General features: G+C 45.3%; 1 protein-coding gene across 12 annotated transcripts in view; it reads left to right on the top strand.

Moving 5' to 3' along the window:
* The window catches only part of LOC110486290 (G patch domain-containing protein 8), a 37,293-nt gene that overhangs the window by 4,793 nt on the left and 5,455 nt on the right, over window positions 1-27,045 (top strand). Inside the window, exons 1-7 of one of the 12 annotated variants that reach the window (XM_036941000.1) lie at window positions 6,157-7,926; window positions 11,118-11,136; window positions 13,614-13,686; window positions 22,555-22,622; window positions 22,792-22,878; window positions 24,509-24,652; window positions 24,936-25,066. In XM_036941000.1, coding sequence (XP_036796895.1) covers window positions 13,680-13,686; window positions 22,555-22,622; window positions 22,792-22,878; window positions 24,509-24,652; window positions 24,936-25,066 — 437 coding nt within the window. In that variant the 5' untranslated portion in view covers window positions 6,157-7,926; window positions 11,118-11,136; window positions 13,614-13,679. The other 11 variants (XM_036940997.1, XM_036940999.1, XM_036940995.1 and 8 more) reach the window with 11 other exon arrangements.

The raw sequence follows: 27,045 nt of genomic DNA, 5'->3' as shown, positions 1-27,045 counted from the left end.
TATTTTTGGATGCAAAGTTTTTCTGTTTTTTTTATTCGCTTTTGGGTGCCCTAATCCAAGACCTGATTGAATGATCCAAGATATAATACCAGATAAAGAATGTAGAACAGGGGAACAAGGAAATTACACAAGATTCTGTTTCCAAACGGTTAGTTACCTAGTGTTCAGCATGGTCGTCAGCTTCTCTGGACCAGAAACAGCACTTCAACATTATTATCTTTGTTTTAGTGTGGACAACCACTGGCCACTCTCATGGTTTCCACAGATCTGTCTCTGTGGCGGGGCATCCTGTGCAGCTGCCGTGGAGGGGGTGGGTTAGGACTAGGAGTGGCAGTACCAGCACACACAGTCTGTTGTGTGGCCTCAGGGCCCAGTGAAGACTGCTCCAGTCCAGATGTCCCCAGCATGCAGTCTGCCAGCCAGAGGCCCAATGAGGCCTCCTCACACCACGTTACCTCCTGTGAGGAGTGGAAGACAGAGGCGTGAGGTCGGCCCAGCCTCACGCACCCAGAGCCCGGCCAAGCCAGTCTGCTGCCGTGATTACTGCTCAGTCTCAAACTGTCGCAGTCAGTGTTCACACTCTGCTGCCTTCATTCCCTCTGAAGCATTCTGAATTTCCATGATCTATTGTCTCTCCAAACACTCTGGGTTTCCAAGAATTTGTGAACTATCTGCTGTCCTGGGTTCCATCATAGTGGTTTCTCCGAGCTGTGCCCATACACCCAGTCTTATTTTCTCCCATTAGAACAACACTACCTCAACACTATCTCCCTTGATGCAGTTGTTGGCTTGATTTCCCAGAGATAATGAGTGGTTTGAATTGTTCTTTTATGAATGTAGACCACAGAACAAGCGGTCTATCGTACCTCTAATACTCCCCTAACTGATCAGCTCTGTGGTGGTTGGATGGTATGGGATATTGGGATTATGGGGTTGAATGGTTCTGGTGAATACAGACCCCGGGGGAAAGTGAGGCTCTTATCATCTGCCTTCTCTCCAGTTGGAGCTCATTCCTCACATGCTGCTGAGGCCAGCTTTTTCCCCTTTCAATGTTTTTTTAATAGGGATGCACGGCATATTGGCGAACGTATCGAAATCAGCCAATATTAGCTAAAAATGCCAACATCGGTATCGGCCGATGTCTAGTTTAACACCCGATGTGCAAAACCGATGTCAAAGCTGACGTGCGCACCCATATAATGACGTAATGACGCCGCTTAAAATTTTCGCTACACAGCATACCCAAACTAGCAGTCATTTGAAAGAGTAAAACAATTTCAGCGAGACAACTCAAAGGTGAAATTCATTGAAGCCAAGATAATGGAATTCATTGCCCTTGACAATCAACCGTTCTGTCGTGGGGGATGTTGGCTTTCGCCGACTGGTCTAGCACCGGTTAACACTACCAAGTGCACTATTTTTCAGTAATGGCGTCACTGTTATTAGCTTCACGACATGCATACATGGAACACCGTTTGGGTCTTTGCGTGTCAAAAAACATACAGTAGTACTGTCAAAGCTGTGCAAACACCGGCCACAAACGATCTGTTTACAATACCACATTGGTAATAAAGCATAATTTGTTCTACCGCAACTTCTGGGGTAGCTAGCTTTAGCTTGGTTCCTAGCAAGCACCAATACAACCAGCATGCAAACAATGAGCAGTAGAAACTGCAGTCCTTTAAATGATTCTTAGCAATGATTTAGGAATCCTTGTGAATTAGTATTAGCTAAGTTGCCACTTGTTGTTCGCCCATTGAAATTGTACTTCAGTTCATGAAAATAAATAGCTAGCCAGCTACTTAACCCTGTTGCCCAAAGCTAACGTTATAAGCAGCCAGCTAGCTTATGTGTTGTGATGCTAGCCACAATAAGGATTAGGCACAATAGTGGAATTAGCGGTTTGCCTTCAAATTAAAAGTATGTAATTGACAGTGATGCAAATGAATACAAATAGTAGAATTATGCAGTACTTTTATTTTGAAGGCTAACTGCAAAGTCCGCACTTGTGGCTAATCCTTATTGTGGCTAGCTTCACATAGATGGGTCCGACCACTAATAAGTTCAAATAAGAACTGTCTTATAAAAAGGTTATTTCAGATGACACCTATCCTATATAGTTAGCTAGCTATAGCAACTGAAACAGATTGTCGTTTTTGCTATGTTTTTGGGGAAGAACATTGTTTGCATCCATGAGTTAACTAGCTTTTTTTTCTTTTTTAATGACCAGCACTGCAGGTGCACGAGACAACTTTACCAGCATCATAGCATACGTATAGATGAATCGTTGTGACATATGAAATGCGAGTGATAGTGTAATCAATGTGTAATAACTACGTAAAAAATTAATGAACGCGTTAAATTATGTGACATGCAGGCATATTCAGGTCCTGATTGGTCAACAAGCTTATTTGACACGTTAAGTAGTATGTTTGGACTCGCGAAGACCCAAATGGTGTTCCATAGAAATCCTGGTTGAGAATGAAACGACTGTACAAATGAACAACGAAACAGCACAGCAAGTAAGTGAAAGAAATAGGTTTTGATTATGTTTGCAGCTAACCGGTGGGCTATTTACAGATGGACTATCTACCTCATCCCCATACTGTTTTTATTTTATTTACTTTTCTGCTCTTTTGCACACCAGTATCTCTACTTGCACATCATTATCTGCTCATTTATCACTCCAGTGTTAATCTACTAAATTGTAACTGTTCGCTCCTATGGCCTATTTATTGCCTACCTCCTCATGCCTTTTGCACACACTGTATATAGACTTTCTTTTCTCTACTGTGTCATTGACTTGTTTATTGTGTTATTGGCTTGTTTATTGTTTACTCCATGTGTAACTCTGTGTTGTTGTCTGTCGCACTGCTTTGCTTTATCTTGGCCAGGTCGCAGTTGCAAATGAGAACTTGTTCTCAACTAGCCTACCTGGTTAAATAAAGGTTGAATAAAAAATAATGGGGACATACGTAAATGGCAACAAAATAACTTTTTGGTGTGTGTGTAACCTTTATTTAACTAGGCAAGTCAGTTAAGAACAAGTTATTTACAATGACAGCCTACCCCGGCCAAACCCGGACAACACTGGGCCAATTGTGCGCCGCCCTATGGGACTCCCAGTCACGGCCGGATGTGATACAGCATGGATTCGAACCAGGGACTCTAGTGACACCTCTTGCACTGAGATGCAGTGCCTTGGACCGCTGCGTCCGTGTGTGTGTGTGTGTGTTAACTATTTAACTGTACTAGAATGCTTAAAAGGCTGCAAAAATGTTAAATATTGGTCATCGGTATCGGGTCTTTTGGCAAGGAAATGATCAGGTATTGGCTAAAAATGTCATCGGTGCCTCACTACTTTTTTAAAACTCTTGTTAGATGATGATTTTAGAAAGTAATGTTGTGTGTGCATGAGCTTGTATGTTACGCTACTTAGTAGGTCTGGGAATTGCCAGGGACCTTCCAATACGATATTATCATGATATTTAGCCTAGGTGCAGTTAGAATATGTATTGTTATTCTCATGATTCTATATGTATTGCGTTTTGATACTGTGTTTATTGTTTTACTGGAGTTTTGGTATCTACAATTGTAAATACGATGTATTGTCAAAAGTAATATCAAAATATGTAACTATGGAGTTACAACTATCATCAGTCCAGGATACCCAGGCTCTCAGTATTCTCCAGGTGTATCTCTCCTGGTCTACACGAGAGCCCGCTGCCAAGCAACATGAACACCCAGAGAGAAACTAACTTCAGCCTGTGTACACAGACATAGTCTCATCCCACCCATCTCATAGAAAGCCCATTGATTTAGACTAAATTGTCTTTGGGGTTCAGGCATGTTGCATGTTATAACACTATGCAGAGCATACTGCTCAGTATTCAGAGCAGCCACCTAGTCTCTCTTCTTTCTAGTCTCTTCCATCAGACTCGGTCTGAGCAGCAGACTTCCCCTAATGTGGGGTCATTCGAGGTAAGCATTCATTATCCATTTCAGTGTAGGCAGTGGTAGCGGGGAACCCTCAGTTACAAGTTTAGATGGATGTTTATTTATGCCAAAATATTTATTTAGCTTTTGTGAGTGGTGAAATTAGACCGGAGGAGAGATGAGAGAGGACCAGCAGGCAGCAGTGGGAAGATGAGATTGTGGCAGTAGCTGCAGCTGGTTACACATTAGGCATTCTGATCACTTCAGAAATTCAAGAGTCGTGTGTGTGTGTCCCAAATGTAACCCTATTCCCTAAAGAGTGCCCAACTTTTAATAAGGGAAATGGAGGGGAGAGGAGGCAGCCATTGATTTGCTGGTAAATAACCCCCCCCTTCGCTCTGTTATAAGGAACTGCCTCTCCCCAATGGATAACTCCAAAACAAACACGCTGATGCATCTTTTCCCTTGCAACTGAAATAATGAGGGTTGTTTGTACCTGTTTTTAAATCGGTCAGGCTAGTGTCATCCAGGGATGTCATGTAAAGCTTTACTGTGGTACTAATCATGTTGTCTGGGTAGAAATAAGGGAACAGGTGATCCGTTTTGAATTTAATCCTGGTTTTGTCTTGAAGGTTTGAGCTAGGATAACGTGATCTGTTGTAGTTAGGCTAGTATCTGTGTTCTTCAGTGGATCCCCCAGTTGGAAAGATGAAGCGGTAGTAGAATCAGTAGGTGAGTAGACAGTCACTGCTGCTGGCTGCCGCCTCTACAGACTTCAGAGCACATCAGTGTCATCAGAAGACGTCCCGCAGGTTCTAACCCACTTCGGCTTGATGTTCTGCAATAAAAAGGGATTAGAAATGGCTCCTCCTCTGAGGTTGTGTGTTAAACTCAATAAGCCCCACAGGGCTCTACAGTGAAGCGATTTGACTCAAATATTTGTCATCGTGTTCCTAAATTTCTCAGTGTGTGCCAACATTTTTCAACTTAGGCGCACACGTGCTCCTCGTAACAAAAGGTCAGCGTATAACCCTACCTCGGTCGTCTAAACCCATTTGATGAAGTCAGTACCGCAGCTCGAAGTCTCAAATAGTCTCGAAGTCTTGAACACACTTGAACAGTGGCTTTCAGTCAGTCTAATTGAACACATTGAAGGAACATTGCCTTGTGTCTTTCAGTCATTCAGTCTCAGCAGGTTGAAGGTCAAAGAGGAATCTCATCTGCTTTCCAAGGTGACCTTCACGTGCCATTCTGCTGCCTCTGCTTTGAGGGGTAATGTGTCTCGTCTGGGAACGGAGACTGTATACAACACCCACCTTCTGGAAGGAGTGACACGCTCATCACTCGTCTCGTGATGACGTCCTCAGGTCAAGGACCCTGTCTCGTACAAATAGGATGCCTCGTTTTTGCATCCTGCTGCCCTGAAAAATACAAATGACTCAATTAATGACCCAATCAAATGACCCAATCTGTTCCCCCTCATTGCAGACAGGGAAGTGAAATGGGTTAGATCTCTGCACTGACCTCATGGCATTTGAAATGTTGTGGTAATATAGCTACACACACACACACACACTAGCCTATTATTTTGTACCACCGTAACCGGTTTAACCACACAGGGTGAAAATGAGGTTTCCATCTGTCTTGTAAGATATGGTTCTCTTCAGCTGTCAAGCTTAGGCAGTAGAGAACCTTATCTCAACAGTGCGTGCATTAAGCTATGTCTTTGGCAGGAATCTATATGTGTTTTAACATGTCCATTTCATCCCCTTTTGATTGTGTGTGTGTGGTTTCTGTGTAATTGTGAAATGTGTTTTAGCCTCTTGGGAGCTGAAATGGTTTCACTTCCATCAAGGGAACACAGAAACAGTAGGAGCGCGCTCTCTCTCTCCATCTCGCTCGCGCTCTCTCTCGCTGTCTCTCTCTCTCCATCTCGCTCGCTCTCTCTCTCTCGCGCCATCTCTCCTTGCGTTCTCATGCTGTCTCTCTCACTGTCTCTCTCACTGTCTCTCTCACTGTCTCTCTCACTGTCTCTCTCTCTCTCTCTCTCTCTCTCTCTCTCTCTCTCTTGCTGTCTCTCTATCTCTTGTGTGTGTTAGCTGTCTGGTGTCTAACCCTCTGTCCCCATGTCTTCTCTCCTAGGGGGGAAATCACTTTGACCAGTATGAAGAGGGCCAGCTGGAGCAGGCGTCCCTGGACAAGCCCATAGAATCGGTAAGGCCTCATCCTTCAACCCTACACCTTTTTGGACAAGCCCAACTTGAAACTGTGTGAGTGTGAGAGAATTAATGATTGGTCCAGAGAGAGAGCAATAGAGCCTCACCCCCTTCATTCACCCTGTACTGCCTGTGTGATAGACACATCCAGTGTTCCCTTGACAACCCATTCTCCCTACTCAATCAGTAGAATCACTGTAGACCCCCTCCCTTCCCAAGCCCTCTGCTTCCTGTGCCATTTCCTGTGTGATAGCTCTTAGCTGGATGAATAGGATTATATTTTCACTATTATTCATTATTATATTTGACTTTAATCGTAGCTCTTTACTCTGAATTTGCGTGTGTCTTTTTTAAGCCCGTTTTCAGTGATCCAGGCACTAGTTCACCAGATTGTTAGAGTGGAGTGGATAAGGCACTGTTACCTGTCTATAGTTGAAATAACTTTCAATCACTCTGTTAAAAGGGCAGTGTACAGTAAAATGTCATTTGTGTATGTCCTCTTGGGAAGCGTGAGGTCCCTGAGTTTAGTAGTGGAAGTTTGCTTATCCCTGTTTGTCTCCTTTGCCCTCGGTGCTAAATTACACCGTGGCTATTTAGCAATAAAGGCCATTTGTACAAACCTCTCTAGCCCCCTCTACAACACATCTTTCAGACACACAGACACACACACACACACACACACACACACACACACACACACACACACACACACAAACTCTTCTTATATATTTAAACACACACACAGTTAATTATAGCTTGCTAGCACCCTAGCCACTGAAGCACTATCACGAGATGGACATATTCACGAGGGGTCCTGTCGATAAATAACATCTAATCTAATACTCTCTGGGCTAACAAGATTAGAAGCGTAGCACACAATCGCATACTCACACACATGTTCACAACACACACACACTGGGGGGGGACAGGCGAATCAGATGTGGTCTGATTGTTCTGCTCTGACCTGATTTGGGAAAGGAAAGGGACTCGGTGCCTTATCCACTCCACAGCAAGAGAAGAGAAAAGGTGTAGGCTTGGAGATGGAAGTGTGTGTTTAGTATTTGTGTGTGTGTGGCGTTTGTGTGTTTGTGTGTATATAGGACAGTTATCTCAGAACATTACAGTATTGTACACAACTTGGGGTGTTCGACATTTCTCTCCTGCAGCGAATTGGCCCCTATTAGCTAAGCAGCAATGACCCGGTTTGTATTTGCACGCTCTGCTTTCCTACTCCCATCTTTTTAGGGTTTCCTTGTAACGCTTCTCTTACTGTCTCTCTGTCTTCACATCGCTCTACCTCTTTCTGCTCTCTCTCAATCCATCTCCCCTCTGTTCTTTTTCATGCACCTATGTTCAAACAATGATTTCTCTCTCTCTACTACACAGTGATTCGGTGTTCAGTACCCTCTGTCATTCTGTGCTGGCATGGTGCTTGTGCAACTGGGACTGCATTTTTCGCTGACGAGGCACATGGATAATATCGCAGGCAGCTCTTTTCTCTCGCTCCCCCTTCCATCTCTCTCTCTCCCTCTGTCTCTCCGTGTCTCTCTCTCTCTCTGAAGCACTGCGGAGAGCAGGCCTGAACTCCACTCTTGTCTCCACAACGTCTATCCCCTCTCCTCCTCAGGGCATAGTGGATGTCCTCTGACTGCAACTATTGATCTGATTCTGAGCATCTCAAGGCACAGCAGAACAGTATCTTAGCCCAGCTGCATTGAGAGTTCATGGCGAGAGTTCCAGCTGCATTGATAAATAAATCTTTAATTACAAGAAGGTACGAGGAGGGTTTTTAGGATTTTGTTTTAAACTATATACCGCCAGTCTGCATCGAAACGGCACACACCCACACAGCTATACCGCTAGACCATGAAAGCTTGCCTTAAGCATGTAGCTGTAACAAAGCCAAATTATTCAGCCAGGCACTCTGGTGTAAATAATCCTGTGTCTGTTCTGTTGTGAGGCACATAGACGGCAGCAGTAACAACAGCGGTAACAGAAAGGTCAGTCTGTCCTTCTCCTAGCTTTGCTGTTGTCCTGCTGCTCTGAAAGCTTTACTAAGCCATGGTACAAATGCTTCCTTGATGAAATGTGAGGGCGAAAATCCTGATATATATATATATATATATATATATATATATATACACACACACACACACACACACACACACACACACACACACACACCCTGACGGGTTGTCATGGTGGGCGGATTGATCAAACCAAGCTTAGCCACGTAGCACCAACCCACTCACTGGCTCAGGAGCCCACTGTGGGTGGGCAGTGGAGAGGAGAGCAGGAGAGGTGGCCTGCCTGCCTGGGTAAAGTGGCTCTGTTGCTCCTGCGCTATTGTCTATGGAGGGGCGCTGAGAGCCGGGCTGCAGCACGACAGCTCCTGACACACGTGGAGAGAGAGAGAGGACTGTCACTTCCACCACAGACGCATGCGCTCACATAATGCGTATTTCACACACACACACACACACACACACCAACCTTTAATTCCAGTGAAATTGCAGTTGATCAGCTTCGAAATTTCACAGCTCCACTTAAGTTTGTCAGACCCCCCCTCTTACTCCAGCAGCAGTGTCATGGCTCTGGGGTGACGGGGGCAGGGACAGTCATCAGCATGTCTCACGTCAAGGTGCTGGCTGTGTTTGCAGCGCCTCTCTGCGCCCCTCCCCTGCCACTCGTGTGTGTGTTCTGATCTGTAGGCAGCAAGAGGTCTGTGGTACTTTACTGGGATCTGTTTTCTCTCTCTGTCTTTCCCCTCTGTTCTCTCGCTCTTTCTCTAACATTGTTTTTTGCATTGCATGTTTTAACTGGCTATCATTCGGTGCTAGCTCTCTTGCTGTCCTAATCACACCTTTTCCCCTCCCCCATTTCTCCAATGTCCTCTACCCCTGTCCCCCCCCCCCCCTTCCAAATCCCTGGCCCTGAGAGAGAGATGCAGTGGGCAGCCTCAGACACACATACACACACACACAAGAGCAAACTCTATTTTAAAAAAGCACCTGTGCACAAGCTGTTCTGGCCTCAAACTTGAGTTGGAAGATTGATTTCACACCGTGCCATTTCACGTGATGCCTTCCGGCCTTTTACCTTTGACTACTGAGACACTGCACCAAGTCAGGGTCAGCTACATCACAGCATTACTGGCAACAATATTCAGAGTCAAACCTCAGTCAGATTAGAAGGAAATGTACATGCCCAGGGATTTATGACAGGTCAAAGGTCGTACATCACCCTTTCATGGTGCGGTATGACTGCAGTAACACACTGACCCCTGCCCACCCTCCGTATGTCATCACGGGTGCTAACAGCCATTTGGTGTCTCTCTGTTCTGGGTCCAGGTGCTGACATCATCAACATGAGGTGGGTCTGACAGACTGTGACAGTGTACCAACTGCTTAAAGGCTATGTTGTTGTTCACATCCATGTATCAACAGAGCTGTAGGTGTCTTTGAAATGATCAACCTTGTCTAGGTGTTTTTGTTTCACTGCCAACCACACACACCACAACAACACACACACACACACACACACACACAGAGGGAGCCTGGAGGAACACACACAATTATACGCCACAGACTACTGTGCTGTTGCTCAGGCACCAGCTGTATCTTTCCTCTGTTCCGTGCCGTGTTAGTGTTACACTCCCACCGCCTCCCCACCTTCATTTGGGAAAATGAACCCCTGGAAGATTACCAAGGGAAAGGTCATCTGCTGTCAGTCACTCGTCCCCTTTACAACCCTGACCCCGCCTAGGGCTCCATCTCTATTCAGCACCAGCTCCAACACTGCAGGAGGCAGACTGACGAGGTCAGTTAGATGTTTTTAAGGTCATTGATGGTAATGGTCCTGACCAAGTCTGTCCACCGGTTAAGTCACAACTCCTCAAGGTCAACTGAGCAGACCCAAGGTTAGGTAACAACTGCTCTCCAATATGGTGGTGCTAAGAGGGCAGGTCCTTGTTTGGAAGATGTTCTATTTGGCCTGAGTCCCTTGAGGCCCATGCAGGGGCTGTTGTTTCCATTTAGTCACACCTATCTGAGCCTCAGCAGGGAGGAATGTGAGCGTGCAAGGCAGACAGACAGAGCGCCAAGGACAGCAGAGCTGGAAAAAGAGCTTTACAAGGAAGAGGAGAGCTGCCCCCCTGCTCTGTCCAACAGACCCGGCTCCACAAGACTCCTGTAAAAACACACATTCTACAGGGGGACAAGAGCGGGTGACGCCTGACTGCGACCCTCTGTTTTGTACTGTCACAGTTACTAGTCTCTCACTCTCACTCACTGAAACCTCACAGAGATAATCATATAAAATATGACCCAAGTTTTGGTTGATATTTTTTCTGACATTTTCTGGTTAAGTGGATTAGCGTGCTGTCTGTTCTGTAGGTTAAGGCCTCAGACAGTGATGGTGCAGTAATCCCTATTTAAAAACCTCCCATATAATGCAAGGAGCTTCTGAACCCCTCCGTATGAGGCTCACACACAGTCAGCGTCTACTGCACACACACACACACACGTACACGCACACACACCATCAGCATCACAAGGTTTGAAGACCCACACACTCTGAGGTTCCTGGTATGGTGCCCCCTGTATACCTCTTCCTGCCTTTACCCCCCCCCCCCCCCCCCCCCTCCCATGCACTGTGTCAATGACAGCACAATGCACATTACCCTCCCTACCAACACTCTCAGTGTGGATTTCTCTTGTTTGGATAACATTTTATTTTTATTTCTCCTATATTAACAGTAATCATTAAATCAGTGAGTTTATTGACATGCCTAGTTACCACATTTCTGTTTTGTGTACAGTGTTTTATACATTTTTTAGGGCAAAATAAAGATTTTAGCTCTTTTTTTTTTTATATAAGAAAAAGCTCTAAAACAAATTGCAGTTGAAAGCGTTAGTGACTGGCCGGTTTCTTACATTGTGTCACGTGTGACTGTTCTTTTGACAGCCCAGTATTTTAAAGCCAGGTTCGTATGGAAATGCCTTCACTCCACTTGCATTGCTGTTGGAACTCGCCGTCGTTGCTTTTCATCGTCCGTCTGTCTGTGTTCTTCTTCATTTAGTGCATTCATTCATCTGTTGTTCAGCACACAGCCTGCGCCTCATCTCCGCCCTCTCACTCTGCTCAGTCCATTCTGATTGGCTCATTGATCAGTCTCAGCCGTTTTGGACTGAAGTTTCTCCCCCACACCAGCCCCACCTGGTTTTCCTCATTCTGATTTACAGACACTGCTAGAGTTATTTTGGGGGAGGGTTACAGACTATTGGCTTACATTTGATTCCCCCCATCAACTTACATAACCCCTGAAAGGTGCTATTAGATCAACTACTCTCCTCAGCCAGTGCTTGTTTTTCTGTGTGGGTTATTGCAGGCAGATACAGCACCATCCTGCTGCGGTGAGAACTAAAAGCATCCCCAGTATCTCTTTGTCAATGGGAGCAGGGAAGAGCCCACTGCAGCACCATCTGCAGTGCAGAGACGAGGCTGCAGAGGATCATGGGAGTTGTAGTCCTCCAGCCCCTCTTTTATTTATATCTTCTCTGACTTGATGTGTCTAGCAACCAGCATGAACATGTTTATATGGTGACACCATGCTAGGTGATGTATAGCCCCAGTTATTATAAGTACACATGCGAGCCCTCTCCCCAGAATATGAGGCCCAGTATGAATTCCTCTCTTATCTGTGCTTGGAGCGGAAGATCTGACCGGCACACAGACACAGCTCATATATCCCTCATTCCCAGGCTCTGTTCTACTGGGTCTTCCTGTCTGGAAATAGACATGGAGAAAAACACAACCAAACAGAGCTAGGAAGTGGTGCAGTTCAACTTTTCCCTGGGGTAAGGTAGGAAAACGCATATTTGTGTATTTTATCAGCAAGGCCCTAAAACAAGTGCTGTATATGAGGGAGATTATCAGTGTCTATGGAGGGGAGTTGCCATTTCAACAATATTTTGTGGCCCACTTAAAACAAACCAATTAGGTAATGACATTTTAGTTAACGATAAGCAAGCGGGGAGCGTTGACTTAGTTATACAGGTTGGGGGGGGCACTAGTTTGGGTAGAAATACCACAGGGACTCGATAAAATGGACTAAAATCCATGACTTGGACAAAGGCAGACGGGCAGAGATGCAGCATGTTCTGTGTGTGACAACCACTACCCCTTCCACATGCACTAACCCATACTGCCCCACACCACCACCCGTACATCTCCATCCACTTCCACTGCTTTCTCTCTGTCAAGACGATCTACAATGACCCAATCCAACCATCACCTCTGTGCTTGAGCCCATCTCAGACTAACACCATTGGTCCGTTGGCCCTCTGATGACCCTGCCCTTCTGTATATGCATCATCATATACAGTCCAGTACTAACATCGTCTCCTTTTTGTTCAACTCTAACAAAAAGATGCATGCTGTTTTACTGTTTGGTTTCAATCCCTCCCACTTGGTTTTCTGTTTGTGAAATTTGACATCTACTCTCTTTGTGATTATAAATATCCTTTTTTTGGGGTTGGTTTGTATGTTTTTGGTAGAGTGCAGCACCCTGGTGAATGGTAGTAGAAAAGCTTGGAATAGTTATAATCACAACTGAAACGCAACCTTTTAAATGTTTTATTTTTTTATTTTTTACAAATCTCATTGTTTCTGTTTTCTTTGTGCTTGATGAGTGCTGTAGCTTGTGGTGGTGCGACAGTCTTGCATTTCACTTTTGTTTTACTGCCGTCCCATAGCGTTATAACAGTCTCAGTCACGCACCTGATGTCTTCCTCTCTCCTACACAGTCATACACACTCTCAACCCTGGGCCTTGTAATGGTAACCCAAGGCCCTCTTAGCACTTTCTCTCTCTTTTTTCCCCCCTCTCTCGCTGTATTTCTCTCGTGACAGCTGCATATCTTTCGTGGCGCTCCCCTCTGTCTTGGTTATGGAATCACAACAAGCTTGGGAGTTTCTGGTCCTCCTTTCTGTTAACGCAAAATTTCCATTCCTCGTTTTTGTTCCATTTGTCTGTGTACGATAGATCTCGCTATATAGCGGTTCATATATGTATACGCGTGTGATACATATATTACCGTCTCCTCTTCCTCCCTCCCCTTCGTACCTCCCAGACATCTGATATTCTCTGTGTTACAACAACGAGTAGAACATGGGACGCTTCATCCCCAGTTTGTAAGCTTTCAAGGTTTTAATCACTTCATGTTAGGGTAGGCTCCTTCTCTAAACCCTCAGTGTGGCCATAAGGATGTTAGTACAGAGACTACGCACTCCTTCCCTCCCTCCTCACCTCCCCCCTGTGCTGGAAGACACTGATGTCACATGGTGGTGGAGGTGGTGATTGGTAGTAGTCCTGTATGTGTTTGTGACCCGTGCCCACGGGAAAAGCTTTTCTTATTATTGGAATGTTTTTGGTCTTTTTCTCCTCTGTTCTGTCTGCCAGGATAACATTGGGCACCGGCTGCTTCAGAAACATGGCTGGAAGCTGGGGCAAGGACTGGGCAAAACCATGCAGGGTAAGAAGACATTCTCGCCCCCTCTCTCTCTCTCTCTCTCTCTCCATACTCCTTTCTCAAATGTGTGCTAATACCTCTCAGTACTCCTCCTCTTTGCCTCCCCTTTCTCCAGGTTTTATTTTGTGCTTGTTTTGTTTCTTTTCGACTGTTTCCTTTCTGTTTTCTGTACTTCTTCTGATCTCTGTCTTCCTCTTCTGGTAGGTAGAAAGGTATCAGAGGATTTGGTGCATGACCCCGGTACAGTTGTCCCTGTCGGTCTTGCCCTGGTCTTCGCCAGAACTAGGTGTAGAAAGGATAGTGTAATGCACCCTGGGACAGGACAGGAGGGGGGGGGTGTTCCTTGCACCACTGCTGTTCCCTACGCATAATGTATTTAGCCTAGAGCAGATTTGACTAAAGTGGGCTCGAGTTTAAAAAATTTTTTTTAAGGGGATGTAGAATGCGTGCCCACCCCACACACACTCACACTGATGCTCATTGCTCCCTTGAGATACACTGCCCTCAGCCAATGGGAGCTGCTGTTAATTCTCCTCCAAAAAATACATTATTTCTCATGGTGGAATGCCTGTGTGTACCCAGCTTGGTTCCACTGTGACGTGTGTCGCAGACAGTCCAGGTCTGCTTCTCAGATGTTCCGCTGATCAAGAGTCGAGTTAGTTTGCCTTGGAACACCTGTGTCATGTTTGGAATTTCACCTCCGTTTCTAGAATGTCTGGGCTTCATAGCTGTGGTGATTAGGACAGTGATACTAGGCACAGTAGGGTTGTGTGCTCGTAGACGATTGCGGAGTTATTGTAACTGATGAGGTCTGTATCTAGCTAGGTATAGTCTAATATAATCACCCATGTCATGCCTTCGTGTTCTACCCTCCCCAGTACTTAGTCAAAATAATTCAGTCAATATGTTGGTTAGATTTAAACTGTTAATCTCACTCTCTCCCATTTCCGTTATGGATCTCTCCCTGTTATTAACTGGCACTTTATTTAAATGAATTTGAAGCTAATCTGGTTATCTGTTATTTCAGGATTTCCATGGTAATGAACTATTAACTTTTGATTGGAATTAATTGTATTGATGCATTTTGTGTGCACTGATTGACCACAGCTCATGTCAGATGGTGTTTTTAGTTGGCTGACAAGGGTTTGAGCATAAAAGCCTCTGTGTTTAGCAGTGACAGACAAGACAGTACAGCCAATGCTCTCAGTGTCTGTCTCTGCAGTTCCTCCTCCCTTTAGGTCTGTAATGTCCTGGTGAACTTTCATTAGACAGCCCAAACACGTGTTTGCATGTTATCTGCCTGCACTGCTGTGCTAGTACAAGCTTTCACGTCTGTGTCTGTGTGTAGGACTGTCTTGGTCTGAAAACGGCTTTCAGAACCTCACGCAGCAGCAACACTCGGTGCAGGATGCAGAGCTGTTGGCTGTGGTTCATGCTGTTTTTCCTCTATAGGCAGGGATTGGCTGGCCCAGCATTGACTGGTGCTGTGCAGGATGGTGGGGTGCTTAGGCCACCTCAGCCTCTAGTTCAGCACACGGCCTCATTTACTTGGTCCTGGTGGTGCAGCGCCCCGGCTTCTCTCCACTCAACTCCTGCCTGCTACACTAGATTATCTTCCCTCGCTCGCTCACTCTCTGCCCCTCCGGTCTCTCTCGTACTCATACCCTCGTCCTCTTTCTCTCCCTCTCTCCGTCTCACTTCTCCCCGGCTCTCCCTCTCCTTCCCCCTGCTCTCTCTATAGAGGGTGATGAATAGCAAGTCTCTACGCTGGCCTTTAAAAAATAAAAATTGTACATGTAAAATTGTAGGCGCACGCGAATACATTTTGGAGCACAGTGCAAAATATTTTAGGTTAGAAAGCTAGAATCCTACATTTGTCTAGGCGCACTGGTGCTAGGCAAAGGTCGCACAACAAAATATTTTGGTGCCTATGTGAGTAAAATGGTTGCACTGTAGAGCCCTGTGTCGTGTTGTTTCCCTTCAGCTTTGAATGATGTCATAGTTGGCAGGCTGGTTGGTCCATGTAGTCTATTGAGAATTGGTTTAGAGTGAGTGTGTCTACTTCACGAGGAGCCTTAACCTCTTCACCCAACCCCTTTCACACTCATTTATTTCCGCCCAGAGCTAGCTACACAACCCGGACCCGTCTTTCACCCAGCCTTTTCTCATCCCTCCATCGTTCCTCTCTCTCGCCCCGTTCCCTTAGTCACACCAGCCTTTCCCTGCCCACCCAGCAGGAAGCATCTGGATTACAACACGCTAATGGGAAACGTCCCAGTCTGCTCATTCTCTGTCTCCTAACACACAAGTCTTGTTTTCAACCGGGACACAGTGCCTGGATGCCTTCTCCCTCTCAAAACCGTACACTACTGGAGACTTGTCCTCTTGTTCAGTCTGACACCCTGAGCAGGTGATTGTAACAATGTGTCGAATGCTACATTTGCATCTTAATGTCTTACTAAGTGGATAAATAGGCCCGTGTTAGAGAACCTTGTTTTTATACTTGCTTTTAGAGGAGGATGCCGTTACAATGCTGCTTATGCAACTGTAGACTGCCAGCCTCCCTGCAGTAGTAGCCTCAGGTGCAACATGAGGATCTACACTGAGTTAAGACCTGCGTCAGTCAGGTCAGCTGGCTATTTGTTTTAAAGGAGGCGAGTAGTGTACGTAGCGCAGGGCACACTGCATTCTTTTAGTGTCTGCTTTTCTGTCTGTAGTGTTTAGCCATGGCTCATCTAGCTGGGGATCTGTCCCACCCTCCCATTTGGCAGCACTGTGCTAAACACAACAGTCACACAGAGGAATGCCACACACACACACACACACGGCAAATGTAATACCAACAACGCTCTCGTATGCTAAGGAGATTTGAGGACGTTGCTACACTTGTGTCAACGACTCGTCATCTCTGGCCTTGAAGAGAACACAGCCGTGGCGTCTTGCTTGCTGAGGGTCTCGACGCTGTCCCATGAGGAATGGTGGATTGAGGCTAATGCCAGGGACTGGTTGTAAGGAGGTTGGCAGGGGTTCCTGGTATTTCTCCGCTCTCACCTCTCCTCTGCTCATGGACATGTAGGGCTTTCAGTCCACTTCTCTGTCACCAGTTACCAGCCAGAGGCCCTACAGTCCAGGACACTGCCTCCTACAGGGCACAACACTGCCTCCTACAGGGCACATTGGGAACTACCTGTCTGAGTGTGAAAGCACTGCGGTGACCCATGACTCTGATGCGTTGATAACGGGATTTAGGCAGACAGTACAGGGTGTTTTGTTTTTAAATATGCATTTTAAAACCGGACCTGCTGTCTGGTTGTCAGTAGTCTAGTGAATAAAGGGGGTTGTGTTTGTATGTTTGATGTGATAATCTGTACATGTTTACGGCTTATGTACTAAGCGGCATGTAGCCTTCTGGTTAACAGAAACCGAAAGGTTTCGAATCCCTGAGCCGACAATCTGTGCCCTTGAGCAAGGCAGTTGACACTAATTGCTCCTAAGTCGCTCTGGATAAGAGCGTCTGCTAAATGACTCCAATGTAAAATGTTTAAGTTGGAGTGTAGCTCTTGTGTTGTTGCTGTTTGCATGGTGTCAGTACAGTGTGGTTATGTAAGCAGTGGCCTCTGCTCTGTGGGTAGACGAGTCTGTCTGTCTGGCGCTAGCCTGCCTGCATGTCCAATTGTTGTGGATATTAATGGTCCTGTGTCTGAACCCAACAACTGTGGACAAATATGGTCATCTACTGTACTCCGGAGTGGACTTATAACACAATCACAGTATCACGCCATCACATCACTATAGAATGAAGCTGTGGGATCATATTCTAATGATGATAATAATACTACTACAGGATTATACTCGTTCTCTCCCCTCCTGTCAGAACAGAAGCTTGTTTGACTTGATAGCAATGTTTCCCCTGTGCTTTGAGTTTTCACTGTATTGACTCTGTTCTTATTTCTTCTTTTGTTCTTTTTGCCCCTTTTTTAGGTAAGGTTTGTTGGATTCCCTCTGTATGTATGTATGTATGTATGTATGTATGTATGTATGTATGTATGTGTGTGTGTGTGGGTTTCTCCCACTCTACAATTGACCTCAATGTAACACCGCCCTTTACAACGTAGGCTAATACTGGCCTCTCTCAGCTTTTCCTCTTGGCATTATAAACCACTAAACTATTATTTCACTTTTCACAATCTGCTCACAAGTACCTACAGTGCTTTGATTCCAAGTACGAAAAACCCAACCAAAATCCAATAAAAATCAAGGTAGATCCTAGTAACAAAAGATTGCATCACATCCTGTAGAATCACCAGCTCCAAGTCTCTTTAGATTTGTGTTTTTCCCTTTGAGTGTCTGTGGCTGCCATGGTTGGAGGTTCTGATTGGCTGTGACCACGGCTCAGTCTTTTGAATGGCTTTCAGAGTAGCCCCCCCCCCCCCCCATCTGCCTGTATTTACCTTCAAACCTGTGGAGTGAGTGTGTACTGTATGTATGCGTGCGGTTGTCATATGGGACTGAGACGTGTGTATTTGGGTGTGTCAGTCACTGACGCGGGGGCCCTAGGGAAAACTTACAGGGAAAACCTCACTCCCCCCTCCTTCACCCAAAATGTGTCTGCCCCTCCCTCCCATGTCCACCAACGTCACACACACCCATCATCCCTCTCCTTTTGGCCTTCCTCCCCCTGCACAGCATGCCTGTCCCAGAGGTTCAACCCTGCCTGCCTGGACTGTCAGTCATCTGGGGATTTAAGCAGTGCTCTGTATAGGCTACCGTGCTACACTCAAAGAACCCTTCATATGCTCCATGGAGTACTTCAAATTCAGCCCTAAATAATAATTTGACTGTTGTTTTCCTGTTGTTGCACACTTACAGTGCTAGACCAAGTCTCCTAAGCACTGCTCAAAGCCCTGTGGCCCCCCTTTTTCAGGTACATTTCATGTCTATGTTCACCATCCTGGGGGTAAGCATGTCCCAAACTGAGCTTGCTGACCGTGGGACAGTGAGGCGATTTGGGGGAATCTAGGCTAACCAGGCTGACAAGACAAACATCTGTCTGTGAGGCTGACAGAGGGGAGAATGGTGGCTGTGTGTCGAGTGGTGTTCTGTTGTCAGGGGCAGCTGATTGGTTGCATGCTCGTATCAAATGAGGCATGGTCATTCCTCTTTACTGTACCAGATGCGATAGATAGATATTTTAACACGCTACATTTAAAGCATGATCTGTAGGACAGCCGGACAGGGAACCTCGCCCTGTTCTCCTGTTCCAAGTGGATCTGTCCTCAGATTCAGCTGTTTAAACAATCATCCCCTACCCTGAAGAACAGAGTCCAACTCAACTCCCCCAGAGCTCTTATCTGATGGGGATGTTATTGAAGCCAACTGCTGGCTCTAGCTGTCATTCTTTGGGGTAGGGTGAAGGAAGAGTGAGGGGTGTTGGGAGTTACTTACCACAGATATGGGGCATACAGGAGAGAGAGGAACAAGGGGTCCAGGCACTCATGGAATATTGGGGTAGTAAGAGCCAGGATTGGGGACTGGGACGGTGGGGGAGAGAGTGTGGTGGTGAGAGGAGATCCCTGTAAGCACCCAGAGGGCCAAGGGTGAAGAGAGGAGAGGAGGGCTTTAATCCCCCCCCCCCAACTCCCATCCCCACCACATTCGCCCTTCTCTATGTGCCTCGAATCTTCCTGCTTAACCAATTGGTGTTTCTTTTTTACAGTGATTTGATCCTGCCCATGTTGTGCTGATGGTAAACTTAGTGGTAAATGTTATTTTTCCCCCCCGATTGAATTGTTTTTATTTTGTTTCATTTCTTTCCTCCCATTTCTTTCATTTGTTGTTTTCCCGTCATCAGAGCACCAATGCTACATAGGCTTTCAATTCTCTCTCAGTATTAGTACTCATTCTGCTGTTTGTATATTATCATGTATATACATCTACATTACTCTTAGAAACATTCTCATTTTGTTTGTTTTCAGTTTTTTTTATTTTTTTTTACCTTGTGATTCACACTGTGATTTAGATGCACACCTTTTTGTCCGGTCCCTTTGTTGTCCACTGGAATGGGTAATGCTGAAGGTATTGTCACTGTGTTTCTAAAAATGGTTATAGTTGGGGACATCTTCTGTAATTGTTAAAAAAAATTAAAAAATGGTATTTCATGAAGATTAGGTGCCTGGATTGTGACTCCTCCCCCGTGTTCTCAGGGTACTGGTCCATTGGTGGAGAGCTTTACTGCAGTGGCCTGTCTGTCTGTCCGTGGGCTGGTCTCAAGCAGTCCCCCTTGTGGTTGGACTGCTCAATATCCACTCTAATAGTCTAGGTCCATCAAACTCAACTCTGGACCTCGAAGCTATATTTCCACTGTTTTTTTTTAATTGTTCCCCTCTAATTGGGGACTGATTTAGACCTGGGTGTCATTAATTATCAGGTAGAATAGGCGCTGCATTGTCATTTGGACGTCTGCATTGACTGTGCAGCATTTATGGTGATACGGCCTCTGCGCAGGTCAGGACATTCGTACTTCTTGCGCTTCGGGGAGCAGAGCTGTTGTTGAGGAAGTGAGTTTGTTTTTATACAGGACCTCCCACCTACTGTCAATCAATCATGTCAATGCGGAGCTATTCGGAGCCTTCAACATTATTCCAAAATTATGAGGGGCACACGGCGATGCGGTACGGAGCTCAATTTGGCAATTGCGTCACACCCTCCACCCTGCCTTAAAGTGTCCAACCGGCAGACAGACACTGTAGTGGGGTTTGGAGTCCAGACAGGCCCTTATTTGATACACATGTGGCTATAATTTAAGAATTAGGATTATACCATTGGGCTGTGACCATAACAATGATACAAGAACAATTCAGAGAACAGACAGATGTTAACAGAGAGGATTCAAATCAAATAAAAATTGCCCCATGGGCTAGGAATGAATTTGTCTCACATCTGTATTCTGGCACTAATGAATACATTAGGTATGTAAGCCTATGCTGCTGCCCTGTTATGCTGATTATCACGCTGGCTTCCATTGCAATAGAAGACTGTAGTCACTGTTATCACGAGCCCCTTTTAATATGTCTGGTTTTATGCGATCAGACCGCTAATGTCGTTATGGCCCTAACATTATTAGTTATCACATGATTTAAGATGTAAACCAAATCTGCTCTTTTAGTTTCCGAATGAGAGACTACAGTCTCTCCTCCTCGCTAGTGAGGCATGTGGATTAGAAATAAGCAATAAGGTACAAGGGGGTGTGGGATATGACCAATATCCCACGGCTAAGGGCTGTTCTTAGTTACGACGCAACACAGCGTTCCTAGATTCAGCTGTTGGCTGTGGTATATTGGCCATATATCACAAACCCCTGAGGTGCCTCATTGCTATTGTAAACTGGTTACCAATGTAATTAGAGCAGTTAAAATAATTTGTTTGTCACACCCATGGTATAAGGTCTGATAACCACGGCTTTCAGCCAATCAGCATTCAGGGCTCAAACCACCCAGTTTAATATGGCTAATAGGTTGTGCTATGTGGTAATAATAGTTAGTCGTCATTTGTTTCTGATTGTGGATTTGTTCATTCCTAGCCCTGTTAACTATAGACAAGCATCTTTTTAAAATGTTCATAATCACTCTTGCCCAAGGGTATAAACTGAGTCTAAAATTGATCATGAGGATAATAACGTAATCTTGAAGTAAGAAGAGAGAAAAAAAACTGAAACCAAACTGAAGTTCTGATTGGACTCTTATCTGATTTACTGTGAACCTGGCTGCCAACCAACAGCCACTGCTGCAGCAGACTAGTCCAAATTCTGTTTTGTGCCTTTTTTGTTTTGAGAACCCCTGTCTGTCCAACCCCACCCCATACCCTATTTTCTCAGGTAAGTATCCCCTCCCCTGCAAAGTCACCATGGCGATTCCTGGCCTGTGACGTCACTCCGCTGTAGTTCAGTGCTTGTCCTTTATTTACTCTCTCTCTCTCTCTGCTTCGTTTGGCTGATTATGAGTGGATTAAGCAAAATTACGTGTCAAATCTCCAACATAGTTTTGATCTTTTTCTGTTTCATTCTGTTTTCTGGTTGTTTTTGGTTGGTTCATTTATTTTTCTGAAGTTAATTTCCTTCTGATCTAGCTCTTTTCACAGCTTACGTAACATGGCTTAAGTAGACTGAGGGAAGGGGGGGGGCAGAGAATGGGTCTCCTATGGGACAGTACAGGGAGTTGTGGGGTCAGTCACTGGGCAGTTCAAAGCCGGGTGATGGGGAGGCTGTACTATGTTGTCGCAGTGGTGTTCTGCTCAGTAATCTGTAGCAGCTGCGTCAGCCAGCCCCTCCGGCAGTATTGTCCTTGGTAAACTTGGCATTCTTGTTGAAACGGACTGCGGTACTGGATGAGGGAGGGGGGAGAGAGGCTACGCTCAGCAGTTTGAGACTGGAGGGAGACACGGAGATACTGCGACAGATACAGGCTTAAACCCTGTCCTTGCCACTCCGTTTTTCTCCAGTATACTTTATCCCTCCGTTTCCTTGTCCTCTCCCCCTCCCTTATCCAAATGGACGTCTCTGAACTGCTCATATGGCCTCTGCTGGTTACGTCTCACAACTAGGATCAGTGCAGCAATTTGGATGCGTCTTTCTAGAAAAGAGAACCCAGCTGAGAAGTAGTCAGGGTACTTAAGCTGTGCTGTGCCTGGTGGCTATGGTAAGCTGTGAGAATGGCTGGTTTTTGGTTCACTGTAGCTTTTCTGGTCTCTTTGCACTTCAAGGCAATATTCTCTAACCCCAGCACCCTGTGCTCTTTAGGCAGGCTGTCCCCGAGCTGTCCCCCCGTCCCAGTGTCAGAGCCTCACCTCCCCCTCTCTCTGTCTCTCTCCCCCCAGGACGCACTGACCCTGTGCCCATCATCCTCAAATATGATGTCATGGGGATGGGACGCATGGAGATGGAGGTAAGACACTGTCAGTGGCTCGCAAAATATCCATATTCTACATTTTGTATCCTACGACATGCACTGTGTAAAATGGGTCTGTGTATTTGTGAGTGCTGTTTTAGTTTGTTCATAGCGAGTTTGTTAACTTACATATACCGTGTGTGTGTGTGTGTGTGTGTGTGTGTAGTTGGACGTTGCCGAAGATGCTACAGAGAAGAGGAAAGTGCTGGAGGTGGAGAAGGAAGTCACAGAGGAATTACAGCAGAAATACAAGGTGAGACTCCTTACTAGCTAACTCAGTCCAGCCATACATACGCCTCTCTTCTCAAGGTCCTCGTTTCAACAATCTCTCACTAGCATTCGTTCACTCGCTTCAAGGTGACCCTGTTTCCTGCATTTACATACCTTCTTGCTTTTCTCCTGTGCCAGTGACTCATAGCCTTGTCTTGTTAAGATTCTGCTGCCGTTCTGTGTCTCAATGCAGTAAAATCGGCCTTGGAGAATCATAGAGCTTCTCCTGTTCCTCATCTCCCACTCACTTGCGCTTCTTTCTAGTGGAGAAAATTGGATGACTTCATATGAGGAGTTGCTGTTTGTGCTGGTGTGAGATTCAGAATATATGAGATAAACACAGACATACGCTCAGTCAATGGAACACTTATACTGTCATGCATGTGCCAAATCATTTATTTTAGCGGGTTACCGGTATATCTGCGGAAATGGCATATGCCAGTGCATTTGGAAAGTATTCAGACCCCTTGGCTTTTCCCTCTTTTTTTTATATATTTTTTAATGTCCCACATCAATCTAGACACAATACCAACTAACGACAAGCAGAAACAGGTTTTTAGAAATGTTAGCAAATTCATGAAAAATGTCAAACTGATATCACATTTATTTCAGACCCTTTACTCAGTACTTTGTTGAAGCAGCGATTACAGCCTCAAGTCTTCTTGGGTATGATGCTACAAGCTTTGCACACCTGTATTTATGGAGTTTCTCCCGTTCTTCTCTGCCTATCCTCTCAAGCTGTTTCTTCAGACCAGAGAATCTTGTACAACTGAACGCATTTGACCCTCTGAAACATCGAGGTGCGGGGGGGGCTGCCATAATCGAGATCCACGTCATCGGGTAACAGTGGGTTAAACTGCCTCGCACGGGCAGAACGACAGATTTTGACCTCGTCAGCTCGGGGATTTGATCCAGCAACATTTCAGTTACTGTCCCAACGCTCTATCCAATAGGCTACCTGCTGCCCCTTCAATTGATTGACTCTAGGAAGAGTCTTGGTGGTTTCAAACTTCTTCCATTTAAGAATGATGGAGATAACTGTTTCTCTAAGGGACCTGTCAGCTGTGGGACCTGTCAGGTGTGTGCCTTTCCAAATCATGTACAATCAATTGAATTTACCACAGGTGGACTCCAAGTTGTAGAAACCTCAAGGATATTTTTGTAAATAAGGTATTTCTGTTTTTAATTCATGTGCAATTTGTTTTTAATTAAATAAAACATTATGGGGTATTGTTTGTAGTTTGTGAGGGGAAAACAATTATTTAATTTTAGAATAAGGCTATAATGTAACAAAATGTTGAAAAAAAGGGAAGGGGTCTGAATACTTTACGAATGCACTGTATAAAAACAACCTGCAAGCACAATCCTTGTACGCTTTGTTACCTTATGTGATTGATTTCTTTCGGTTATTGGACTTTTAACCTCAATGATAAACAACCATAGAGTTTCCTGTGGATTACTCAACCACTACCGAGCCCTATGATAGGAGAATAAAGACCAGATTATACTGGCTCTAATCTCAGGATATTATTTCATCTTTCCATCTCTAATCTGTATCAATGTCACTCACATCTCCTGTCTCCGCCCCCTGCCCTCCTTGACCCCAACAACAGGACCAGGTGGAAAAGGAGAAGGCCATCGCCAAAGCCCTGGAAGACCTGCGGGCCAACTTTTACTGTGAGCTGTGTGAGAAACAGTACCAGAAGCACCAAGAGTTTGACAACCACATCAACTCGTACGACCACGCTCATAAGCAGGTGAGGAGGACCTCCGCTTACCCCCACGCTGCTACAGCCCTCCACACACTGGGTATACTGTCACCGTGTACACGAGCTCAGAGAAACCCCAAGCCTTAAATCCCAGACACTCTCAGTGGAGAGGGCTTTGCAGATATAAAACGGTCTTGTTGAATGATGTTGCTGCACCATTGACCTTAACTGCTCTCTTTCTCTCCCTCTTCTTCATCTGACCCAATCTGTCTTTCTCCCCCTCTCTTCCCTTCCACTCTCCCGCCATCCTGCCCTTGGTGTGCTGCTGCAGAGGCTTAAGGAGCTGAAGCAGAGGGAGTTTGCGAGAAATGTGTCATCACGCTCCCGGAAGGGTGGGAAGAAGCAGGAGAAGCTGCTACGCAGGCTGCATGTGCTGGCTGAGCAGAGGAAACAGCAGAACCGGTGAGCACATGCTACAGTATATACTGCACACTCAACCGCCCTCTCCTGGCTGAAGTGGAGGCTGTAACCCAATAAATAATATCACATTTTTATTTTATTGGTCACATATACGTGATTGGGTTAGCAGATGTTATTGCGTTTGTAGCGAAATGCTTGTGCTTCTAGCTCCGACAGTGCAGTAATATCTAACAAATGACTTAACATATACCCAATACACACACATCTATGTAGGACTGAATTAAGACTATATACATATGGATTAGCGATGTCAGTGCGGAACGGACTAAGATAACGTAGAATAGTATAGAATACAGTATATACATATGAGATGAGTAATACAAGATATGTAAACATTATTCATTGACTAAGATACCGTAGAATATAGAATGCAGTACAGTGAGGGGGGAAAGTATTTGATCCCCTGCTGATTTTGTACGTTTGCCCACTGACAAAGAAATGATCCGTCTATAATTTTAATGGTAGGTTTATTTGAACAGTGAGACAGTCAAAAATGTTATAAATTGATTTGCATTTTAATGAGGGGAAATAAGTATTTGACCCCCTCTCAACCAGAAAGATTTCTGGCTCCCAGGTGTCTTTTATACAGGTAACGAGCTGAGATTAGGAGCTCCTAATCTCAGTTTGTTACCTGTATAAAAGACACCTGTCCACAGAAGCAATCAATCAATCAGATTCCAAACTCTCCACCATGGCCAAGACCAAAGAGCTCTCCAAGGATGTCAGGGACAAGATTGTAGACCTACACAAGGCTGGAATGGGCTACAAGACCATCGCCAAGCAGCTTGGTGAGAAAGTGACAACAGTTGGTGCGATTATTCGCAAATGGAAGAAATGCAGAAGAACTGTCAATCTCCCTCGGCCTGGGGCTCCATGCAAGATCTCACCTCGTGGAGTTGCAATGATCATGAGAACGGTGAGGAATCAGCCCAGAACTACACGGGAGGATCTTGTCAATGATCTCAAGGCAGCATAGTCACCAAGAAAACAATTGGCAACACACTACGCCGTGTTGGACTGAAATCCTGTAGCGCCCGCAAGGTCCCCTTGCTCAAGAAAGAACATATACATGCCCGTCTCAAGTTTGCCAATGAACAGCTGAATGATTCAGAGGACAACTGGGTGAAAGTGTTGGAGCTCTTTGGCATCAACTCAACTAGCCGTGTTTGGAGGAGGGGGAATGCTGCCTATGACCCCAAGAACACCATACCCACCGTCAAACATGGAGGTGGAAACATGCTTTGGGGGTGTTTTTCTGCTAAGGGGACAGGACAACTTCACCGCATCAAAGAGACGATGGACGGGGCCATGTACCGTCAAATCTTGGGTGAGAACCTACTTCCCTCAGCCAGGGCATTGAAAATGGGTCGTGGATGGGTATTCCAGCATGACAATGACCCAAAACACACGGCCAAGGCAACTAAGGAGTGGCTCAAGAAGAAGCACATTAAGGTCCTGGAGTGGCCTAGCCAGTCTCCCGACCTTAATCCCATAGAAAATCTGTGGAGGGAGCTGAAGGTTCGAGTTGCCAAGATCTGCAAAGAGGAGTGGGACAAAATCCCTCCTGAGATATGTGCAAACCTGGTGGCCAACTACAAGAAATGTCTGACCTCTGTGATTGCCAACAAGGGTTTTGCCACCAAGTACTAAGTCATGTTTTGCAGCGGGGTCAAATACTTATTTCCCTCATTAAAATGCAAATCAATTTATACAATTTTTGACATGCGTTTTTCTGGATTATTTTTTTGTTATTCTGTCTCACTGTTCAAATAAACCTACCATTTAAAATTATAGACTGATCATTTCTTTGTCAGTGGGCAAATGTGCAAAATCAGCAAGGGATCAAATACTTCTTTCCCTCACTGTATATACATATGAGATGAGTAATGCCAGATAGGTAAAATTATTAAAGTGACTAGTGTTCCATTCCTTAAAGTGGCCAGTGATTCCTAGTCTATGCC

Source organism: Oncorhynchus mykiss, chromosome 13 (assembly GCF_013265735.2).
Source record: "Oncorhynchus mykiss isolate Arlee chromosome 13, USDA_OmykA_1.1, whole genome shotgun sequence".
Taxonomy (NCBI): domain Eukaryota; kingdom Metazoa; phylum Chordata; class Actinopteri; order Salmoniformes; family Salmonidae; genus Oncorhynchus; species Oncorhynchus mykiss.
The sequence above is the reverse complement of the archived record's forward strand: the minus strand, read 5'-3'. Positions and strand labels throughout refer to the sequence as shown.